The sequence below is a fragment of the Phacochoerus africanus genome, chromosome 11 (assembly GCF_016906955.1).
Source record: "Phacochoerus africanus isolate WHEZ1 chromosome 11, ROS_Pafr_v1, whole genome shotgun sequence".
In the NCBI taxonomy this organism is placed as follows: Eukaryota; Metazoa; Chordata; class Mammalia; order Artiodactyla; family Suidae; genus Phacochoerus; species Phacochoerus africanus.
The window spans coordinates 127,382,250-127,401,068 of record NC_062554.1 but is presented as its reverse complement, the minus strand read 5'-3'; the positions used below and the strand labels follow the sequence as shown (position 1 = coordinate 127,401,068).

General features: G+C 38.7%; 1 protein-coding gene across 3 annotated transcripts in view; it reads right to left on the bottom strand.

The window, feature by feature from the left end:
- Positions 1-18,819, bottom strand: part of PLA2G4A (phospholipase A2 group IVA) — a 160,225-nt gene that overhangs the window by 16,340 nt on the left and 125,066 nt on the right. For all 3 annotated transcript variants that reach the window (XM_047751917.1, XM_047751918.1, XM_047751916.1), the window contains 2 exons: positions 15,668-15,910; positions 6,978-7,162 (listed from right to left, as the gene is read on the bottom strand). In XM_047751917.1, coding sequence (XP_047607873.1) covers positions 6,978-7,162; positions 15,668-15,910 — 428 coding nt within the window. The remainder of the gene's footprint in view (positions 1-6,977; positions 7,163-15,667; positions 15,911-18,819) is intronic.

Sequence of the window (18,819 nt, the reverse complement as noted above, 5' to 3'; positions counted from 1 at the left end):
TCTAAAACAAACTAACAAAAAAACCTTCCAGTATCACTGACATTGACATTGAACTTTCAAGGTCAGTTACAGTGTAGCTATAATATGAACGATGTTGTCTTTATCCAAAGCCATGATATCCATCATCTTCTATCTCCCTGACAAACTTTGAGATTTAATTTATAAAACATGAAATGCTTATATCAATTATTGTGAAATAAACTTAATGATTCTAATTTTTCACCCAGAATTTATGCTCTACTCCTTAATTTTAAAAGACATTCATATATCAGTCTCAAAAAAGTAAAATTATTCACTATTTAATTGCATTGATAAAGCAGTATTGCATATATTCAGTTATTGCCCTGAAGCTTCTCATCTCCTATCAAAAACTTTCATGTAGATTCAATTTTTAAGCCTTACTATATTACATCTAAAATAAGCAATCTACCTTAGAATTAATACTATAACATTTATATTGATTTAAAGATATTTGAGAAATCTTTTAGATCCATATGGAAATGCGTATTATTATGACAATCTGTACAGCACTAATAAGTTTAAAAAAATCACTTTCAATATTCCAAGTGAGCCTGAAAAGTCTGTTTTGTTCACTCTGAATTTCCTGAAATTTCTTTTTGGAGGAAAAAAGTTTATTACACATAACATATTGCAATTTCCTTCATATTAAGTCTCTGAAAAGACAATTCATTATTTCCAGAATGATGGGTTTCATGCTACACTAAACCAATACCTAAGGGAGATATTCACATATCAGGAAAAGGGGTGGGATGTAAGGAATTGACAAAAGAATTCTAAAGCACATCTATGAGCATGCATAGCTGAAAATGTCTACAGATTTGTGTGCGTGTGTGTGTGTGTGTGTGTGTGTGTGAATGTGGCGTTTGTAGAGTCTAGGTAGTAAATAAAATACAATGTTACAATGTGGAACAGAGATAAGAACATGCAGATTGCCAGATGGACCAAAGGAATACCACAGATAAATACAAAACCTATCCTAATGTTCTATCATAATACAGTATATGATAAAGTAAACATCATGAGTAATGTTAAAAATGTCTTTGAAGTGAGTTCCCATCGTGGCTCAGTGGTTAACGAACCTGACTAGCTTCCATGAAGATGCAGGTTCGATTCCTGGCCTCATTCAGTGGGTTAAGGATCTGGTGTTGCCATGAGCTGTGGTATAGGTAACAGACGTGGCTTGGATCTGGTGTTGCTGTGGCTGTGGTATAGGCCAGCAGCTACAGCTCTGATTCGACCCCTAGCCTAGGAACCTCCGTATGCCGCAAATGCGGCCCTCGAAAGACTAAAGAAAAAAAAAAGTCTTTGAGGGATTGTGTTATTACACACCCAATATATTGCAAAGGTTGATGAGTTAAACATTTTAAAAGAATATCATGAAAATAAAAATAATGATCTAAATGTAGTTTATCTTGATAAGAAGTATGAATTTCAAGAATAAAACCAATAAAAGAAGTCATTACATAAGATTTTAAAACATTAAAGCCATCAGAAATAAAATGTCAATGCAAATGACCCACTTGATCATATTTGCAAAAATAAGACAAACTTTAAGATCCTTAAGACATAAAATAACTCTCATTAATGAGTAATAGCAACATAATAATCCAATTAAAAGTATCATAAAACATGAGTACACAAAAGAGCATGACAAACTAATCTCACAAGCAAAGGAAGACAACTGAAGCAAAAGTGTGTTTTTCTGTTATATTTTAAATATTTTGAATTTTTGTTTTTAATATTTTTTTCATTTTTCACAGAGCTTGAACAAAATATTTTAAAGTTTGTTTGGAAGCACAAAAGACCCAGAATAGCCAAAGACATCCTGAAAAAGAAAAATGGAGCTGGAGGCATCAGGCTCCCGGACTTCAGACTATACTATAAAGCAACAGTCATCAAAACTGCATGGTACTGGCACAAAGACAGACATATAGATCAGTGGAACAGGATAGAGAGCCCAGAATTAAACCCATGCACTTACAGCCAACTCATCTATGACAAAGGCAGCAAGAATATACAATGGAAAAAGGACAGCTTGTTCAATAAGTGGTGCTGGGAAAACTGGATAGCCACATGGAAAAGAATGAAATTAGAACATTCCCTAACACCATACACAAAAATAAACTCCAAATGGATTAAAGACCTAGATATAAGACCAGGCACTATCAAACTCCTAGAGGAAAACATAGGCCAAACCCTCTCTGACATAAATGACAGCAACATCTTCTCAGATCCACCTATCAGAGTACTGACAATAAAAAGAAAAATAAACAAATGGGACCTAATCAAACTTCAAAATTTCTGCACAGCAAAGGAAACCCTAAACAACACGAAAAGACAACCCACAGAATGGGAGAAAATCTTTGCAAGTGAATCGACTGACAAGGGATTAATCTCCAAAATTTATAAACACCTTCTGCAGCTCCATACCAAAAAAACTAACAACCCCATCCAAAAATGGGCAGAAAATCTAAACAGATAATTCTCCAAAGAAGACATACAGATGGCCGAGAAACACATCAAAAGATGTTCAGCATCACTCATTTTTAGAGAAATGCAAATCAAAACCACTCTGAGGTACCACCTTACACCAGCCAGAATGGCCATCATCCAAAAGTCTACAAACAATAAGTGCTGCAGAGGGTGTGGAGAAAAAGCAACCCTAAAACACTGTTGGTGGGATTGTAAATTGGTGCAACCACTGTGGAAAGTGGTATGGAGATTCCTCAGAAAACTAAACATAGAACTACCATTTGATCCAGCAATCCCACTCCTGTGTATCTACCCAGAGAAAGCCATGACTTGCAAAGACACATGTACTCCAATGTTCATAGCAGCACTATTTACAATAGCCAAGACATGGAAACAACCTAAATGTCCATCAACAGAGGAGCGGATCCAGAAGATGTGGTACATATACACAATGGAATATTACTCAGCCATCAAAAAGAACGAAATACCAGCATTTTTAGCAACATGGATGGACCTAGAAACTTTCATGCTAAGTGAAGTCAGCCATACAATGAGACACCAACATCAAATGCTTTCACTGACATGCGGCATCTGAAAAAAGGACAGACGGAACTTCTTTGCAGAACAGATGCTGACTCACAGACATTGAAAAACTTATGGTCTCTGGAGGAGACAATTTGGGGGGTGGGGAGATGTGCTTGGGCTGTGGGATGGAAATCCTGTGAAATCAGATTGTTATGATCATTATACAACTACAGATGTGATAAATTCATTCAGTAATAAAAAAATGAAAAAAAAATATTTTTTTCATGCCAGCAAAGCCACATAAAATAAGAGCTCACATGTACAATCCAATATGGTAATGTAAATTGGTGCAGCTTTTTCAGGAAAACAATCTCGAAATACTTGTTAAATGTCTTAACTAATACATATGTAAGAAGCTAACCTAAGGAAATTTTTAAAAAGTGTGATTAAGGATTCATGCACAAGAATAATCACTAGAGGAAAAAAAAATGACAAGACAGCAATAATCTAAGAGTTGAAAATAGAACACTGTTAAATAAATTCTTGCACAGCCACATAGAGGGATATGCTGTGTCTGCAATTATGTTTTTAAAAACACTTAATGGCATAGGAAAATGTTCACAATGTAATTTTAGTAGAAAGAAGCAGACTGCAAAACTATATGACCCTGGTATTGACAAACACACACATAGACACACACACACTCACCCAGACACACACACGCAATGAAAAGAGAAAATAAATAAAATCCAAAATATCAGCATTGTCTATGAATAGCAGAAGCACTTGATGTATATTCCACATTTCCAAATTTTTGATGTGTTCTTCTTAATTAGACATAGTGAATCAAAGTATGTTTAAAAACTATAGCAAAGTACAATGGTTCTTTTTAGAAGTACAAAGTAATGTTCTAATACCCCTTCCAATATCAATTCATTGCTGTCGTGGAGCTCTGATTCATAAACAAAATGATGGCTTTGACAATTTATACTCCCATTGGTAAAGTGAATAATCAGGTTCTTCCACCTCCAAAACAAGCTTCTAAGCTATGATGCTAGAGTCATCCATTGAAACTCACCTCCCATTGCTGCTCATGGGTCACCTAACCCTGCTCTTGGTTTTCACGGTCACCCATCCTGGTTCAGTACTTCTTTGTCCTATGCTTGCATTAGAGTAAATCCCTCTTAATTTTATTTTATTTATTTTATTTATTTATTTATTTTGTCTTTTCTTGAGCCGCTCCAGTGGCATATGGAGGTTCCCAGGCTAGGGGTTGAATCGGAGCCAAAGCCACTGGCCTACTCCAGAGCCACAGCAACGCAGCATCCGAGCTGCATCTGCGACCCACACTACAGCTTACGGCAATGCCAGATCCTTAACCCACTGAGCGAAGCCAGGGATTGAACCCGCAACCTCGTGGTTCCTCGTCAGATTTGTTAACCACTGAGTCAGGATGGGAACTCCAATCCCTCTTAATTTTAATCTTTTGTTTTCCATCCTCTAATTTGGCCCACTTTCCACTGTCAGATTAGTTATCCTAAAATTCCAGTTCCATGAAGACATCTGCCTGCTGGAATCCCTTCTTTGATTCTTTGTTTGCTATCACCTAACCTTAAATTCCCCCCAGCCCTCTTAGTAGAGCATAATATCTGTCACTCTAACCTGATCAATCCTCAGACGTGCTTATGGCCATTTTTGTGCCATTTTCATCTTATTTCATTCATTTCCCTGTTCATCTACTCCAGGACACACAAATATATTTTGCTAGGTATCTCCTATAATACACAGTTATATAAACCCGAATAATTATTTAACAATAAGTTTCTTGATTCCCTTCCAAATGACTCTTGTGTATAAAAGTCTTTCTCTTCCTAAAAAAAGCTAAAATATCAGAGATCAAGACCCATGTTTTGCCACTAACTGCTACACACATCACACAGCGCACAAAACAAGAAAAAGCACACACACACTGTGTACAAAGGAGGCAGCTAGTGAAGGGAAAAGGACATTAGATTCTCATCCTGGAGCCTTGGAATCTGGTCCAGCTCAAACACTTCTTAACTAGCACTTTGCTAGTGAGGTCCTGGGCTGTGTTCTTTTAACCCATTACTTTATTTAATATTTTGACGTGATGAGATTTCTTACCTCAGCAATCCTTGTTTCCTTTTCTGAATACTACTAACCACCTCAATAAAGGAAAATACGAAAGCACATTTAAAATATGAGATATATATATATATATATGAGTTATTACAACAATTATTAGTCTTGAGAACAGTTTAATTATATACAATAGAAAGGAAAACAGATATCCGAGGTCCTGGGTTGTCACTGACTCACCTGGTTGAGTGATAGATATCCCCAGGGGTGGGAGATCATGGACTGTTTCACTTTAAGAGTTTCCATTTCTTAATCTATGAAATGGGGGTAATAACCTGATCTCTATTACAGCATCTCATTCATTCACCCACAAAAAATGTTGTATATACCCATAATTTGGGTTAGCATTTATAAAGCAATTAGAACCAAATGATTAAAACAAAACACACAGGAGTTCCTCTGTGACTCAGGGGGTTAAAGATCCGGCATTGTCACTGCTGCAGCTTGGGTCACTGTTGTGGCTTGGGTTCAATCCCTGGCCCAGGAACTTCCATTTACTGTGGGTGTGGCCAAACTACACACACACACACACACACACACACACGTGTGTTCTAGTCTCCAAGGAGTTTCACAGACAGTGGATGCAATCTCTATGTAAACAAATGCAGACAATACAACATGGAAATTGCTGCACTAGAAGAATTTACTAAGTCCTTTGTACTAAAACGATGCCTGTGAAAGTTAAGAAAGATAACATTTGAGCTGCATGTAAAGAGGGAAGAGATAACATCCATGGTCTCCTTGGATGTTGCCCAGCAATCTCTCTCCATCGTCCTAGTCAGAACTCCTTGTTCCTTCACGGAGGCTGACTTGAATTATCCTCCCACCCTTGGCTCCCCTTCCTGCATTATCTCACCCTCAAAAGATAATGCTGATATCTTATTCCTATAAAAGTTAGACGTCATCGAGTGAGTATTTTCCCCTCTTCCCTCCTCCAAGCCTGACAACAGACTTCCATCCATAGCCATTAATTCTCCTTCTCTCCTGTCCCAATATGGATGCTTCTATATCCCTCTCCATTGGGATGTCTGTATCTCCCTTCCACTCCCCACCCCTGACACCTTCCCAGGAACGTGTGACTCTGTCATATATGTCATCTCTCCATTCTCCCATGATATTCCTTTATTCATGAGTCTGAGCCATTAAAGCATTTAAACACACCCAAGTATCTCCAACCCACGCCTCCACATACAGGTTTCCTGTTCTCCACATCCTCCTGCAGATAGAGTCATCTTTTTCATCTCTGGATGGTTTATAGAATTGTCTTCATTTTCTTCTACTTTACCCTCCAGTCACTGCCTTATGACTTCTGCCCTCACAACCCTATTGAAACTGCTCTTGTCCAGTTCACCAAAGACTTCCTGTCAAGTATCTTCAGTTGGGTTTATAATACAGCACATTTCCTTGGGTTTCTGTTCTTTTCTCCTGATGCTATTGTTGAATCATCAAGATACTATTTCATGTCCTTTTCTCACAGCATACACTGCGCGCCCATGGTTTTAATTATCTTTGACCTGTGAACTTCCAAGTTCCAGCCTACTTTCCTTCCTGAACTTCAGATATAGTGCATCGTGCTTGTTCTGATCAGGACTACGAACTAAAATGTGGGTCACGGGAAATCATGCAAAAAAATTATTTAGGCACTGGTATGATTGAATCACACCTGTGTTTAGAGAATATTACTTATAACAATGCAGAAAATAGGCTAAAGGGATAAGACGCTGGGGTCAAGAGACAGATATCCACAAGGCACTCAAAAGAACTGGTAGATCGTGGATAGCTATATAAATGCTCTTTACCTTGAACGGAGGACTGGAGTCGCTTGGCCTTGCGGAAAAGTCAAAGGAGATGATGAGATCCACTCCTCTCTGAGGTCTCAGGATCAAGGGGTACGGCAGGTTAAATGTGAGGCCACTGTCCACCACGTGGATCTTCTTACTTTTGACATCCAGAGGCTCATATATCCGCTCAAATTCATCAGGATCTTTTCAAAGGAAAAAAAGAGAAAAGAACAGAGTGCATCAAGTGATCATTTAACATTACTGAGACTATTAAAACTCTTTATTTGTGAATATGTGAGATAGAATTCCATATGGTTAGGCTCTCAAGCCTTGCAGACAAACTGCACTGGGCGAGTCCAGCATTAGCAACTGTAAAGTAACGACTGCCTCGAACTCTGAGTTTTGTCATCTGTGATATCAGAGTGAGGATCAAGTGTCACAATGCAGGGAAAGCGCAAGCAGGGCTCAGGCCTTAGAAGCAACTCTAATCTGCACGCCATGATCCCTGTAACGGCATTATCTTCCTGGGGTCTTTACTAGTTTAAAAGCATTTCCTCATGTGTTATCTTGTTGCAATATAAAAGGACAGACATGTGAAGCAGAGGATATCCACAGATGGAAGATGAAATACATTAAATTCATCTCTCAAGAGACATAACTGGGGAGCGGCAAAGTCTGAAGGGATCTTATGCAGCAGCTCTCTGGTGATGGGCGTCCATGAGAATAATCCAGCCAACACAGTCAGCAGACAGGTACTGTCTGCTACTCTTCAGGCACTCCTCTGGTGCTGAACAGGAGAGATACAAATTCTGCTCTGATAGAGCACACTGCTGGTAAGGAAGCAAATACATTAAAAGATGTTCAGGCAGTGATATATGCAATGAAGAAAATAATAGAGGAGCTATGACAGGGAGGAACTTCAGCTGAATAGTCAGGAAGGACCTCTCTGAGAAGGAGACTTGGAGACCAGATCAATAACAGAGAATTGGCATCTAAAGGTATGCAGGAGGCGGTATTTTTTTCCCCTAGGGACAGGGAAGAACTAGAGCAAAGGCCCTGAGGCAGAGAAGGGCTTGGTGTGTTTGAAGAACTGCTAGGAGCCCAGGATGGCTATAGTATAAGAGGAGAGTGGAGTGAGATGACAAGAGATCTGAAAGAAAGCAGCGCCTAGAAATCATTAGTTTTCTGAGCAGATAATACTGATACCATGCTGCTTTTCACACGTATGTGGGGGTCCTCCTAAGTCTCTTCCCAGGAAAGAGAAATGACACTGGAATTGAGTTGATGTGAGCTGAATGAAGAGGTATGTATTTGTTTTCTTCCATCCCCTTGCCCTCACATCTCGGAAGTAGGCCATCCAAGATCAAGAGAGAGCTTTGTTGCAGCAGCAGAAATTGAAGGGGTTCATGCTAGACAGGCAGTATGACCTCTGAATAAGCTTTTACATTGCAAGTGGCAAGGAAACAATAAAAACTAGAGGGTCCGATCAGTATGTGTTTATAGAACCATCCAGAGAGTGTACTTAATACCTATTACTCAGGAGAATGTTCAATACATAGTAGAAGCTTATTACGTGTTAGTTCCTTCCATATAATCTCTAAATTAGAATGATACTGATTATAATTCACTCATAGTCGACTTCATCATTACATTGGAAAAGCAAGAGATCAAAAAGGAAGGCCAGTCTTTAAATTCTTACTAATTAAATCCACAGGCCTCATCATCACTAAATGTTGAGACGTTTTAGCACCAGCGAGACAATCAGCCAGGACATTATTCAAAGTGAACTGAAACTGTTAGTGTGCAGGAGAGAAGAAACGACAGTCAACTGGAGCAGTGAGGTCCCAAGCAAGTTTTATTGACCAGAGAGATGGCCAGGAGCACTGAGAAGGGACTTGGGGCCCCACTGTGTAGGGGACTTAAGTTTTATAGGGCAGGGGTCATGTGTTGAGTCACGTAGTCACGGGATGGTGGCTGGGGTCTAGCCCAGGTGGGAGTTTTAATTTTTAGCTAGCTAAAGTTGAAACAGACAGAAATGTCCAATAATGTCCTGAGGTGATAACAAGTGTGGGTTGGAGTGGACCTACAGCTCATGATGACACTTTTATGGCTGGTTTATTGTTTCAAGTTTCACCTAAGAGAAACAGTTCTAAATCAGACTTTGGTTTAGTTACTTAAGAAAACATTAATATCTTTACAAGTTTCTACACTTGACAGTCATTGTTGGAATTCCCACAGGAATTGTTGGCTCGGTGGTAACGAACCCAACTAGTATCCATGAGGATGTGAGTTTGATTCCTGGCCCCACTCAGTGGGTTAAGGATTCAGCGTTGCCATGAGCTATGGCGTAGATCACAGACTTGGCTAGGATCCTGCGTTGCTATGGCTGTGGAGCAGGCCAGCAGCTGAAATTCTGATTCCACCCCTAGCCTGAGAACTTCCATGTGCCATGCGTATGGCCCTAAAAAAAAAGAAGAAAAAGAAAGAAAAAACCAACAACAAAAAAGTTATTGTTCTAATCTCTCATAGCTATTAAAATTTCTCATCTCTAAAATACTGCATAACAAATGAATGTCACAAACATTTGCTCGTGATGTTTACAAATAAAGAGGAAAAGAATTTACATCTGAGGTGATGTGTACTAAAAGAAAGCAGGAAATTGTGAATAAACAGTCTTAAATGAAAAAACAAATATGCTAAAAACCCCCCAAAAAGCAATGGAGGGGAGTAGGTGTTAGACAAGAATAACGCTATGTGAACAAATGAAAAGGAAGGTCAAGTTAAAAAAAGAAAAAAATGCCTTGCTATGTCCAAGGCGAACACTTAGGCCAACCAGAAGGGAGCAGAGATATCATTCTTTAAATATCTTCAGGTTCATTCTGTTTTCTTATCAAATATCTACAGATTTTAGTGACAATATACTTTGCCATCAGCCAGAACTCTAAATTTCTATCACAGAACGTGACACCTAAGAATTGTAAAACTGAAATATATACGTTATTATCAAACACAACTGTAACATCTGTTACTCTGAAATTTTTATTGCTTAAAAATTACACATGTGGGAGTTCCTGCTGTGCCGCAGGTGGGTTAAGAATCTGACTGTAGCAGCCCGGGTTGCTGCTGAGGCACGGGTTTGTTCCCCAGCCCAGTACAGTGCATTAAGGATCTGGTGGTGCCACAGCTGTGCTCAAATTCAATCCCTGGCCCAGGAACTGCCATATGCCACAGACGCAACCACTAAAAAAAAATTATACATGTGAATTTTTTAAAAAGGTGAAAAAGTGAGTCTCTGTCATATTAATTTTAAAATATTTTACTGAGATAATTATTATTTGGGTATTTTTATTTTCTCCTAAAAGCAGCTTTGAGTGTCTATAATATCTGCCATCCTTAGAAAATTCTTTAGAAGACAGAGGAGGTATTATTTGCATAATTTTAAAGATAAGGAAATGAGGCCCAAGAGGTCCAGTTTCACACAGTGAGAGCCAAGATTCCAAGCCAGGGCCATGGAGTCTAAGCCCTATCCACAGTGTCACACTGTTACTTCCGAAAGCGGCGCAGTCATAAGACTAAAGGGTTTGAGGAGGGTAATTTAAAAGGCAATAAGTACAATGTACAGAGGCAACCTACACATGCATCTACCAATCATTAAAACCACATTGATGTGCATATTTAATGAAATATGAAAAATTAAAAACACATTAATGGTAACTTTTTTAATAGTACAGTGAGTTTCCCCTAACATTACATAGTGATGATTCACAAATATTTTTCTTTAGCTTTGTCAACTGATGTTTTTAATTTTGGCTAAAAGAGTCATCAGAAACAGACCACTTCCCTCCTATTCTGTTTGATTTTTCCCGTCTCATCATGAAACTAAGAGTCTCCTTTTTTCCTCTCTTAAATCCAAGACCATATTTGAGCGGAAAATCATGTGGGCCAACTCCATGCTAAACACCTGGCTCCAACCTCCTAGATAAACTGACAGAAAGGTATGTTTCTTAATTTGTGTTGTAAAAAAAAACAGTCTTGCAAGCTATTAACAGATATTCCATATAAAAATTAAGAGTTCCATGAGCAAACAGGCTTGAGAAGGGTAAGATTCACCAACTGAAAGCAACAGCAAATGATATTATATATTCCCTCTTTTCCTTACCATGCCCTGGACAAACAGCACTTTTTAGTGGAGATGCTACTTAATCCTCAGAATAACGCTATAGTATAGGCGACAACTATTTCCAATTATTTCTATTTTGTCAGCCAACTAGGAGTAAATGGTGGGGATTGTTGCATCCTCACCAACCCACAGTTCTATTAGGTTCAGGATTCTGGTTCTGAGTTTCACTCTACTTTTCTATCTTTATTAATGTAGGCTTATGCTAAGTAAGGGCTCAGGACTCTTCAGCTTTTTTTAAATGACACAGCTGGGATTCAAATGCATGCCAATCTGCTTCTAAAGCCATACCTGAACCATCTTTAAGGAGGACTTCTCAAACTCATTTGTGAAGAGGAGGATGGAGTGGTGAGTTTGTCCAAACTGATGTCAACTCGAACCCTATTTGTTGTTTAACGTCCACTAAAACACCACAGGGGATTTGATGAATGCCCCAATGGAAAAACATCCTCCCATAAATTAAAGGGTACATGGTTTCCAAACCTGTGAATGAGTTCATGGGGTTCTTCAATAGGTATGGACACACGTTCTGTTCTATAATTATGTACCATTTCCTTAAAGCTGTTCAGCTGTGGAATTTTACAATGGTCATTTTACTGATACATTGCACAGATTCAATTTATAATGTACAAATATTTGGATGTTTGTGTTCTGAAATCTGGCCTAAATAAACTCATGTCTTTCCTTATTCCAGATGGTGTATGTCACAGTAAATAATATAAACACAGAAGTAAACAGGAAAGAAGTCACATAACTAATGAACAGCTTCTCCAAAATTAGTTTCCACAGGTATTTAACTATGTTGAAGCAGACGAATGAGGGGATTTTTATCCTCATTTCTCTTGTTTCCAAAAGATGGCCTGCAAGGTGAAGTAATAGGGACAAAAATAGGATACTGACTTTTTCTTGTTTTAGGCTGAGAGACTGTTCTAAGATTTTCCCAACATAAAATCTAGATAAGATAAAATTGCTGGAGTTCCCATCGTGCCTAAGCAGTTAACGAACCCAACTAGGACCCATGAGGACGAGGTTTCGATCCCTGGCCTCACTCAGTGGGTTAAGGATCTGGCGTTGCGTTGCCGTGAGCTGTGGTGTAGGTCACAGACATGGCTCGGATCCTGTATGGCTGTGGCTGTGGTGTAGGCTTGCAGCTGCAGCTCCAACTGGACCCCTAGCCTGGGAACCTCCATATACTGTGGGTTCAGCCCTAAAAAGACAAAAAAAAAAAAGAAAGAAAAAAGGATAAAATCTCTAAACATAAAATAGAAAGTCTTAATTAACTGTGGTATTTTAAATGTATAATAAAATGTTTTAATTAAGATTTTTATGAATCAAGTTGGTCACATTTTGTGATTAAACCTTTTTAACTTTTCATTCCAAACATATCATTATTCTAAAACGTGGAAATAACTAGAGGGAGGTAAACAGAGGTTGTCTTGGTAAGGGCTTTGTCTGAAAAAGCACTCATCAATTCAGTATGTTCAGCCTAAAATGCAGTCAATTTTAGCAATGTTGGTCCAAAAACAATACATATGAATGAACTTGTCACCCATTAGACTGAATTCTTGACTAAAGTCAACATGCCATGTGCAATTTTTCGATCAGATAAATACAAAGAGTGAAGTATATATAATTTAATGAGAAATACACTGAGAAATAAAATATAAAGTTCTTTCCAAAGCTCATTAGTTTAAAACAATTTTAGGTGAGAACATTTCAAAACATCTCAACAAAAGAAATATTTAGTCTATGTAATACCATATTTAGGGATTAATATTTTCTATCTCTCATGTCACTTTATGAAAACGGTCCATGACTCCTTTTTCAAAAGGTGCTGAATAAAGAAAAGAGTCAGATAAAGTGACGGTTATCCTCCAAGCACTAGAAAGAGGGCAAATGAAGATCATGCCTCCTCAGTGGCCTACAGTCCCATCAGGATCAGGGTTGCTGGGTTTTAGTTTTACTCTGCTTTTCTACCGAAGTCAGTGCAAGTATATAAACCCTCCATGAATCAAATTTTCAAGGAATGGTCAGGAAATGATTTTAACATTCTCAAGGGCAAGGACAGCGTGTCAGCTTTACAACTGGATGCCTAGGGCCATGCACACTGCTGGAGCTCTGTAAATACTGGGTCAGCGCAAAAAGGAACAAAGGAAAGAAGGAAGCTGAGAATGAAGATCAATCTGAAAGAAGGCGAGGATAATCAAAGAGGCACACTTCCTAAGGGCACCAGGCTTATTGAATAAAAATACAGGGTGTCCAGCCAAATTTGAGTTTCAGATAAATAGCAAATAATTTTTAGAACAAGTATGTCTCAAATGTTACAAGGGGCATACTCTATCTATCTATCTATCTATCTATCTATCTATCTATCTATCTATCTATCTATAATTTGGAATTCAAATTTAACCAAGCACTAGCAGCCCTGACACCTCCAAATCTACATGAACTATTTCAAAACTATCAGAAAATTGTTAAAATATAGAGCACAGAATCCATGCTGTGCAAACCACAGATGATGCTCGGTGATGTAATCAAAGCAATAACATAAAACAGATGTAATAAGTAGACATAAAGGAAAGTTCCATTTTTACATCAGCAAGACAATGACTAATAAAACCAAGGCCTATGAGGAAGGGGGTGTAGCAGGAGGGAATGGCTTCTGAGCAATGTCAAAAGGCCTGTTCAAGTTCTAGCTCAGTTGAGCAATTCCAGGCAAACTATCTTTAATCTTCCTTTTCTATAGAGTAAAATAACTAAAGAATCTTTCTAGTTCTAAATGCTCTATGAGAGTTTTTTTTTTTAAGCCCATCATCATTCATTCATAAAACCTGAATTTCTAAAGAAGATATTTAATTGGCTTTTTTTTTTTTCTTTCTAGGGCTGCCCCTGTGGCATATGGAGGTTTCCAGGCGAGGGGTCGAATGGGAGCTATAGCTACTGGCTTATGCCACAGCCACAGCAACACAGGATCCGAGCCATGTCTGTGACCTACACCACAGCTCATGGCAACGCCAGATCCTAACCCTACTGAGTGAGGCCAGAGATCGAACTCGCAACCTCATGGTTCCTAGTCGGATTCGTTTCCGCTGGGCCATGACGGGAACTCCTTAATTGGCATTTTAATGGCAATATGTAAAAGCATGTGCCACAACACGCACAAAAGTAACATCACTGATTGTACAGTGAAGTCTTTTTATCTTAGATGAATTTAAAAAAAGACACTGACTTTATTCCAAATAGACTTTTATTATAGTTCATATGGAAGGGCTGGCATTATAGGTATATAATCAGACCTACCTCATATCCTAGACTTTGATGCCACAAACATAATGCAAAATATGGTGAGTTTCTATTTCTCTGTGGAAACCACAAGGGTAACTTTTGCTTTTGTAATTTCCCTTAAGCTCAAGCAGCAAATAGAAACAGCATTACCTAAATGACAAGATCTAAAGCCATGTCCTAATTTTCACAAACATCGAACAGGGAGAATTCTGAAGCAAAGAGTAAGTGGAAAGGTTTTAGAAAAATTCCACTTATGTTTTCAGAGCCCCCCTGTTAGCATTCTTAGGCAGAAATAACAGAGAAATGCCATTTGGGTAGTTAAGGGAAACAAGATGGCACGATGAAGTAAAAAAATTTAAGATGACAGGAGCATTATAAGAAAGATTATTATGTAGGGATGAGTCACCAAGACAAATTTAACTTTTAATCTGGAACATGCATGGAACTGAAGCCTCAAAATGAGTGTTCTTTGGAGTTTGGCTAAGCGACAAACCTGAAGGTGAGTGGGTTCTCAGGAGGTGGCCTCAAGAAGGTTACTTAACCTTTCTGAGGACTGGAGGGACAGAGTCACTAGCCCGATGGGCGCTGCAGACTGGTGAACTCAGTTCTGCTCCCAGCCCTAGGCTGCACACATTTCTGCACTGCACTGGAGAGCCGGGCTGAGGATCACGTTCACCAGATTCCCTCCCAGCTTGGCTTCTGCTGAGAGCCAGCCTTTGCCAAGGAGAAACACCCACGAGAGGCTGGAAGGAGGAAATGAGACAGAGGCTATGTTTCTGCTATTTCTACCGCCAAGCACAGTGGTGGGGGAGTTTGTGGGAGTGATTTTGAAGTGTTATTGGACTCATTCCTAGACGCTCAGCCTGGACCTTGCTCCTCCAAGCCATGGAACAATTTTGTAAGCACCTAATTCCCTACTTTAAACCCCTTTCAGTTAAACAAGGGAGAGGGTTTCCTGTTTTCTGTGTGTGAACTTTGACCAACACAGAAAGGAGATACGCTCCCACTCAATAGTTCAATGAAAATTGTTTATGCTGATATGACTATGCCATTTTCCATCCAATGTATTTTCACTGCCCTCTCCGAAAAACCAAAACAATAATTCAGAGCCCTTCACACGTTAAGTGCATGCTTTTTAATTTGATTACAAAGGACTTATTATTAGCAAGAATTAGAATGTTCCTCCCTAGAGAAGGAAGAAAGATCTCCTGAACTAACTTCCAAGGATTCCATCCGGGGTACTTACCTGCTACTGCTGTATCCAGTTCATCTTCATCCAAGGACTCCTGGGTGGTAAAGTTTCTCAGAGGAGACATTGGGTAGGACGTATTGAGATTCAGGCCCAGCATGAAGTTGTGCACCTTCCCGGCACGTCCCTCTCTGGTATTGAACAAAGCTGAATCACTCACCAAGGCCATCAGCATACGCTGGACCCAACTTGCTTGATTATCATTTTGGTATTCCCTTTCTGCTTCTTCGTTTTCAGTGCCTAAGGAGAAAGGTAAGATTGTTAGACAGACTCCAAACTCCATACAAACAGAAACAAGATTGGGGCAATGGAATGGTAAAATTAATGATGAAGCTCTACAGATTTTAACAAATGTTGATCTGTGTCAATGAATAGAGTAAATATTGTGCTTAATCATTTTTGTTCTTAAATTGTTCTTACTTTACCCTTTCCCTGTAGTCACTTCTTAAGGCTGTATTCTTGACAGTGTTACCTGGCCTATTCTCGATTTCCAAAGAAACTTCTATTTTCCCTTTCCCCCTTTTCCCAGTTCTTTTCTTCCTTTTCCTTGGCTGCACACACACATGGAGCGAATATCCATAGTAGCTAAACCTCTTCCTTCCCCAAGTTTCCTTCCCTGTCTTATTTAATCAACATTCAGAAATCATGCAGCCTGAGAGCAGACAACTAAAGGATTCAGCATGTATTGAACTGTCATTTCATTCTTGCTTATAAAGTTTGGGGTTTAAGAAGAATGTAATTTAAACACACGTTTTTAAAGGTTTGGAAAAACAGTGACCATCCCAAAGAAGCACTTTTCAATGACGTTTTCCTTACAATCCGTGCCCTCATTATTGCTGCTGGAAACTATACTGAGTAGTTATTTAGAGCACTGGCTCCAGAACCAGACTGCTCAGATTCCAACCTTCTCTCCACTATTTACTAGTTAGTTAACCTTTCGCAGCCTTCACTTTCTCATCAGTCAACCTCATAGGGTTGTTGTGAGGATAAACCGAGTTAGCGCATTTACATAAATGTCTTAGAAAGGTGTCTGGCCTACATTACATTCCCAATAAACCCTGGACGATAGTAGACATAGTTGCAATAACAGCAGCAGCAGCAGCACAATCCTCATTGTTACTATTATTCATTGATAATTCAAATCTAAAAACACTGAGTGGTTGAGTACAGTTCCTCCCCCTAAATCCTTCTGTTCAGATTTCAGGGAACTCTGTACATAAATATACATTTATAATCTACATGTGTATATGTGTGAGTTGAGAGACGACAAAGAGAATCTATGTTCGAACCTCATAATTTTCAATAAATGTTAACTAAACATACAAAAGACCATAATAAATATAGATTATTATCTTCAAAATATTAGCTTTACTGCGCTCAGTAAGTGAAGGGATCTTCCTTTCAACAACCCATCCAGATGACTGCACGGTCACGAAAAAACAAATCCACACTCTTTTCTACGCCCACACTTTTCCAATGCCAAATATGACGAGGAAAATCTTTGCCTAGAATAAACGAGGCTTTAAAATGAGTGATTTATGTCTTCCAATTACATAGGACATGGATAAGGTAACTCAATTATTTCCCACAGGTCTGGAGCTTCCTACTCTTTTTCTTCTTTTTCTTCTTCATCATCACCGTTGCTGTTGTTGTTGTTATTAAATTTATCCCACTTCTATACCGCAGTGGATCTACTTTCCTTATGAAGTAGTTGGAAATGGCATCATTTGTGGGACAGATCCAGAAGTCAACAGATAAATGAAGTCTATTGCTTACTAGCTGTAGTACTGACAGCCAACTTCTATTTATTAACTTTTTACAACTTAAAGCCCTTTGGGAGTTCCCACCATGGCTCAGTGGTTAACAAATCCGACTAGGAACCTTGGGGTTACGGATGCAATCTCTGGCCTTGCTCAGTGGGTTAAGGATCCAGCATTGCTGTGAGCTGTGGTGTAGGTAACAGACATGGCTTGGATCTGGCTGGCATAGGCCAGTGGCTACATCTCAGATTTGACCCCTAGCCTGGGTACCTCCGTATGCCACAGGTATGGCCCTAAAAAAGACCAAAAAAAAAAAATTTCAAGTTGAAAATGCTTAAAGACCTTGCTCAGAATCACATGACTAAAAATGAAGGAGCTGCTAAGAAGAATATAAGCCACAGACTGGGAGAAAATATTTGCAAAGGACACATTTGATAATGGACTGATACCCAAAATACGTAAAGAACTTTTAAAACTCAACAATAAGAAAACAAACACCCCAATTTACTGAAGTATAATCTATGAAATAGTGAATTACTATGCCGTACACCCGAAACTAAAATAATATTATAAATCACTATACTTCAATAAAAAATTCAATTGTCTTATAAAACTAAAAAATATAAATAAAAAATAGGCAAAAGACCTTAATATCTACCTTGCCGAGGAAGACATAAAGACGTCCAGTAAGTATATGAAAAGATGTTCCACCTCACAGGTCATCAGGAAAATGCAAATTAAAATGAGATGACACTACACTCCTATTAGAAATTCCAAAACCCCAAACACTGACAGCACTGAATGCCAGTGAGGATGTGGGCCAACAGGAATACTCACCGCTGGTAGAAATGCAAAGAGGTACAAGCGCTTTGGAAGATGGATTGGAAATTTCTTACAAAACTTAATTATACTTATATCACATGCTATCTTTGAGGAATTGAAAACTTACATCCACACAAAAAATCTGAACATGGATGTTCATAGGAGGGGAATTCATAATTGCCAAAATTTGAAAGCCACCAAGATATTTTTCAGTAGGTGAATGGATAAATTATAGTACACCCAGACAACGAAATATTATTTGATGCTAAAAAAGAAATGAGTTATCAAGCCATGAAAAGACATGGAGGAAACTTAAGTGAAAATTACTAAGTGAAATAACCCAATCTGCAAAGGTTATATGCTGTATAGTTCCAACTATATAACATTCTGGTAAGGCAAAATGATGGAAAGAGTGAAAAAATAACTATAGTTGCTAGGAGCTGGGGGTGGGAAGCAGAAGGATGACTGGACAGAGTGCAGAGGAGTTTTAACACAGTGAAACTACTCTTTCTGATACTATGAGGAAGAAACATATCATTACACATTTGTGAAAACCTACAGAATATA